Source organism: Rhinopithecus bieti, unplaced genomic scaffold, assembly GCF_001698545.2.
Source record: "Rhinopithecus bieti isolate Rb0 unplaced genomic scaffold, ASM169854v2 scaffold_56641, whole genome shotgun sequence".
Taxonomy (NCBI): domain Eukaryota; kingdom Metazoa; phylum Chordata; class Mammalia; order Primates; family Cercopithecidae; genus Rhinopithecus; species Rhinopithecus bieti.
In genome coordinates, this window is record NW_016822034.1 from 441,513 (window position 1) to 447,190 (window position 5,678).

At 50.5% G+C, this 5,678-nt stretch overlaps 1 protein-coding gene across 1 annotated transcript in view; it reads left to right on the plus strand.

Annotated features, from left to right (window-relative positions):
* The first annotated feature begins 2,114 nt into the window (after positions 1-2,114).
* Positions 2,115-5,678, plus strand: part of NPRL3 (NPR3 like, GATOR1 complex subunit) — a 57,477-nt gene continuing 53,913 nt past the window's right edge. The window contains 1 exon segment of the mRNA XM_017860738.1: positions 2,115-2,309. Coding sequence (XP_017716227.1) covers positions 2,192-2,309 — 118 coding nt within the window. The 5' untranslated portion in view covers positions 2,115-2,191.

The following is a 5,678-nucleotide window of genomic DNA, read 5'->3' on the forward strand; positions in this document are numbered from 1 at the left end:
TTTGCATCTCCCTAATGCCCAATAATGCTGAGCATTTTTAATTTCTATTTTTTGTAGAGACGGGGTCTGGCGCTTTTGCCCAGGCTGGTCTGGAGCTCCCGGCCTCTCAGCGCTAGGGTCACAGGCACGAGCCTCCACCGTGAGCTGAGCATCTTCTGGTGCTTATTGGCCCTTTGCATAATGCACTGGAAAAAATTCATATCCTTTGTGCATTTTTCAATTGATTGTCTTTTTATTGTTGAGTTGTAATTTTCCTACATTCTAGATACAATTCCCTTATCAGATATGTGACTTACAAATATTTTCTCCTGTTCTGTGGGTGGACTTTTAATTTTCTTGGTGGTGTCCTTTAAGGCACACAAGTTTTTGTTTTGTTTTGAGATGGAGTCTTGCACTGTCACCAGGCGGGAGTTTAGTGGCATGATCTTGGCTCACTGCAACCTCCACCTCCTGGGTTCAAGCGATTCTCCTGCCTCAGCCTCTGGGATTACAAGAACGCACCACCACGCCTGGCTAATTTTGTGTTTTTAGTAGAGAGACGGGGTGTCACCATGTTGACCAGGCTGGTCTAGATCTCCTGATCTCCTGATCCACCCACTTCGGCCTCCCAAAGTGCTGGGATTTCAGGCGTCAGCCACCGTGTCCGGCCACATTAAAGTTTTTAATCTGGTGAAGTTTAATTTATTTTTCTGTAGTCGTTCCTGCCTTTAGGGTCACTGCGTCATCCAAGGTCTCGAAGATCTCCTGTTGGCTTCCAAGTGTTTGCTTTTTTTTTTTTTTTGAGACAGAGTCTCGCTCTGTCGCCCAGGCTGTAGTGCAGTGGCGCAATCTCGGCTCACTGCAAGCTCCACCTCCCGGGTTCGAGCGATTTTCTTGTCGCAGCCTCCCCCAGTATCTGGGATTACAGGCACGCACCACCACGCCCAGCTAATTTTTTTTTTTTGTATTTTTAGTAGAGACAGTGTTTCACCATCTTAGCCAGGATGGTCTCGATCTCCTGACCTCGTGATCCATCCGTCTCGGCCTCCCAAAGTGCTGGGATTGCAGGCGTGAGCCACTTCTAACGGCCTTTTTCTTTCTTTCTTTCTTTCTTTCTTTTGATTCGGAGTCTCGTCGCTCTGCCGCCCAGGCTGGAGTGCAATGGCGCGATCTTGGCTCACTGCAACCTCCGCGTCCCGGGTTCAAGCGATTCTCCTCCCTTAGCCTCCCAAGTAGCTGGGGTTACGGGCGCCTGCCACCACGGCCGGCTAATTTTTTGTATTTTTTAGTCGAGACGGGGTTTTACTATGTTGGGCAACTGCTGACCTCGTGTTTCCCCCTCCTCGGCCTCCCAAAGTGCTGGGATTACAGGGGTGAGCCACCGCGCCCGGCCCGTGTTTGGCAGTTTTACCACTTAATTTAAGTCTGTGAGCCACTGAAGTGATTTTAACTTTTCCTTTTATCTTTTATACTTTATATTTCCAAGTTTGAATTTTCTCTCCAAAGCAAGTGTTATTTTTAAAATGAAGAAACCAACATCAAGAGGGATGCTGACTCGACTCCGCGCCTTTCCCATCCGCACCTTGACCCCAAGTGAGACTCGGAAAGCTCCAGACAACACCGGGGCGGCTCGGTGGCGTCCAGAAGGCCCTGCGCCTGCGCATTCCGCTGCCTGCGCCTGCGCCGTTCCCCCGGCTGTCGCCTCAGCACCTCCTCCGGGCGGTGTCGCCGAACTCTCGCGAGCCCGGAGGGTGGCACGTGGGTTGATGACTGTCGCGCTGCTCCCTCCGCCTCCGGCCCGGCCTCCTGAGGACCCCTCCGCCTCCACGTCTGCTCTCCTCTGGCCCCCTCCTCCCCCGGCGCCGTCCTCCTCAGGCCCCTTCGTCTCCGCCGCCGTCCTCCTCAGGCCCCTCCGCCTCCGCCTCCGTCCTCCTCAGGCCCCTCCTCCCCGGCGCCGGTCCTCCTCAGCCCCCTCCTCCTCCGGCTCCGTCCTCCTCAGGCCCCCTCCTCCCCGCCTCCGTCCTCTCAGGCCCCTCTCCCCCGGGCGCCGTTCCTCCTCAGGCCCCTCCGCCCTCCGTCCTCTCAGGCCCCTCTCCCCCGCCTCCGTCCTCCTCAGGCCCCTCTCCAAGCCGCTCCGTCCTCTCAGGCCCCCTCCTCCCCGGCGCCGTCCTCCTCAGGCCCCCTCCGCCCCCGGCCTCGGCCCCACGGCGGGATGCGGGACAACACCAGCCCCATCAGCGTGATTCTGGTGAGCTCGGGGAGCAGGGGCAACAAGCTGCTGTTCAGGTACCCCTTCCAGAGAAGCCAGGAGCACCCGGCGTCCCAGACAAGTAAGTGAGCGCTGGGCGGGGCCTGGCGCTCGCGGGGGCCGCCTCGTTCCCGGGCCGCCTCGCGGAGCTTAGCTTTTGCTGGGCCTTCGAGACCTGCTCGTTGTAGAGTATTTGAAAAGTAGAAAAAGGAAAAAAAATATTTAACAATTAAAATCATGCATTGTTCACCACACCAAAGCAACTACTGCTGACATTTCATCAGTCTCCAGCCTTTAAAAAATAAAGTAAAATAAAATGAGTTTTGGATGTATTCATCTTGAGAAAATACAAACTTACGCAAACAAGGCCAGTCGCTGTGGCCCACACCTGTAATCCCAGCACTTTGGGAGGCCGAGGTGGGCGGATCCCCTGAGGTCAGGAGTTCGAGACCAGCCTGGCCAACATGGTTGAAACCCCGTCTCTACTAAAAAAAAATAATAACCCCAAAAATTAGCCGGGCGTGGTGGTGCGTGCCCATAATCCCAGCTACTCGGGAGACTGAGGCAGGAGAATCGCTTGAACCCGAGAAGCGGAGGTTTCAGTGAACCGAGATCACACCACTGCACTCCAGTCTGGGTGACAGAGCGAGACTCTGTCTCAAAAAAACAAACAAACAAAAAAAGGTTGTGCGACCATCTGAAGTTGTCTTTGCCACCCCCAGTTCCAGCCAACACAAGGATCACCCATGGCCGTGTTGGGAGTTGTCTGCCCTGTGCATAGATGCAGATCTGTCCACAGAAAAAGAGAACATTGCGTGAGGTTTTTCATTGCACGAATTGTTCTGTGGCTGGCTGCCTTTGCAAGCAGGGATCAACCTCACCCTTAACTGCAGGCTGCTGCCTTCCCCTGTGGACGGCATGTAGATTACTTTTGATTTTTCATCATCATGAGTGTTCAGTTTTTGTTTTTATTTTATTTTTTGAGACGGAGTCTCGCTCTGTCACCCAGGCTGGAGTTCAGTGGCGCGATCTCGGCTCACTGCAACCTCCACCTCCCGGGTTCAAGCAATTCTCCTGCCTCAGCCTCCCAAGTAGTTGGGACTACGGGCGCACGCCACCATGCCCTGCTTTTTTTTTTTTTTTTTGTAGAGACGGGGTTTTGCCATGTTGGCCAGCCTGATCTGGATCTCCTGGCCTCAAGTGATCCACCCGCCTCGGCCTCCCAAAGTGCTGGAATTACAGGCGTGAACCACCGCACCCGGACTGTTCAGTTTTTATTTTATGTTTTGTTTTAAAATTACTTTTTTTTTTTTTTTTTGAGACAGAGTCTCGCTCTGTCGCCCAGTCTGGAGTGCAGTGGCCGCATCTCAGTTCACTGCAAGCTCTGCCTCCCGGGTTTATGGCATTCTCCTGCCTCAGTCTCCCAAGTAGCTGGGACTACAGGCGCCCACCACCTTGCCTGGCTAGGTTTTTGTATTTTTTAGTAGAGACGGGGTTTCACCGTGTTAGCCAGGATGGTCTCGATCTCCTGACCTCGTGATCCACCTGCCTCGGCCTCCCAAAGTGCTGGGATTACAGGCTTGAGCCACTGTGCCCGGCTAAAATTACTTTTAAACTTGTGATATGGCAGAAAGTTTTAAAGATACAAAGGAGTTTAGATTATGAAAGTTCTTTCCTACCATTGGCCCCCAGTTTGCATCATAGGGGTAACTAGTGTTACCATTTTTCTGTGTCTTTCCAGGACCTTCTGTGTTAATACAGGCGTATGCATTTCTTTTTTATTTTCATTTTTTGAGACGAGTCTCGCACTCTCGCCAGGCTGGAGTGCAGTGGCGCGATCTCGGCTCACCACAACCTCCAACCCCCTGGTTCGAGCGATTCTCCTGCCTCAACCTCCCGAGTTGCTGGAATTAGAGGCACCATGCCCAGCTAATTTTTTTTTTTGTATTTTTAGTAGAGATGGGGTTTCACCATGTTGGCCAGGCTGGTCTCGATCTCCTGACCTCGTAATCCAGCTGCCTTGGCCTCCCAAAGTGCTGAGATTACAGGCATGAGCCACTGCGCCCAGCCTGCAATTGTGTTTTTTTAAAACTAAGCACAAGCAAAGGCATGCACACCATACACACTGTTCTGCCCCTGTTTTCATTTTCACTTCATGTCTGCATCTTTGATGTAGAATCAGAACCTGTCCAGCATCCTTGTCCTTTTTACCGGCCACTGTGAATTCCATTAGATGAACATATTGTGATTTGTTTATCTCGTCCTCTTCGTTGATGGAAGTAAACTTGTTTTCAGTCTTTTGCTAATACGAAAAGTGCAAACGTCCTTTCCATGTATTGTCATTTTGCAGAATTCTTGTAATTTTTTTTTTTTTTTATATGGAGTCCCACTCTGTCGCCCAGGCTGGAGTGCAGTGTGGCGCCCTCTCGGCTCACTGCAAGCTCTGCCTCTGGATTCACGCCATTCTGCTGCCTCAGCCTCCCTAGTAGCTGGGACTACGGGTGCCTGCCACCACGCCCGGCTAATTTTTTTTATTTTTATTTTTAGTAAAGACGGGGTTTCACAGTGTTAGCCAGGATGCTCTCAATCCCCTGACTTCGTGATCCGCCCACCTCGGCCTCCCAGAGTGAGAATTCTTGTAATGTTAAATCCCTGAAGTAGCATGGTTGGGCCTGAGGGATAAGGAGCATATTTATTTTAATAGGTTAGATTTTCAATCTTTGTTAATCTGGTAGGTGAAAATTGTATCTGGTAGTAATGTTAATGTTTATTTGGCTTTCAATTGAGATAGAAAGCATGTTTTCCTGTTTTTGGAGCCATTTGGATTTCCTTTTCAGCGACTTATTTATAACCTTTGCGTAATGTTCTCTTGGGTTGTTTGATTTTTTTTCCTTATAGATTTGAAGGAGTTCTTTGTATATTTAATGTAAAAATAGGTCTTGTGACAAAGCTATAGTTACCCTGTTCGCTTCTGTGTAGTTCTTGCCAGAGTTTTGATTTTTATGAAGTTTTAGTCTAATCTCTTGTGGTTTCTTAGTTTTGTTTTAAATAGAAAGACGTTCTGCTCTCCAAAATTGTTTTATTTTATTTTTTTGAGGCGGAGTCTCCCTCTCGTGCCCAGGCTGGAGTGCAGTGGCCCGATCTCGGCTCACTGCAAGCTCCGCCTCCCGAGTTCACGCCATTCTCCTGCCTTAGTCTGTAGTAGCTGGGACTACAGGCACCCGCCACCACACCCAGCTAATTTTTCGTACTTTTAATAGAGACGGGGGTTTCACCGTGTCAGCCAGGATGGTCTCGATCTCCTGACCTGGTGATCCACCCGCCTTGGCCTCTTAAAGTGCTGGGATTATAGGCGTGAGCCTCCGTGCCTGGCTCTGCTCTCCAAAAGTATTAGCAACAACAATAAAAAACTCCCTTATTTTCCTCCAGACTATGTCTTTTTTTTTTTTTT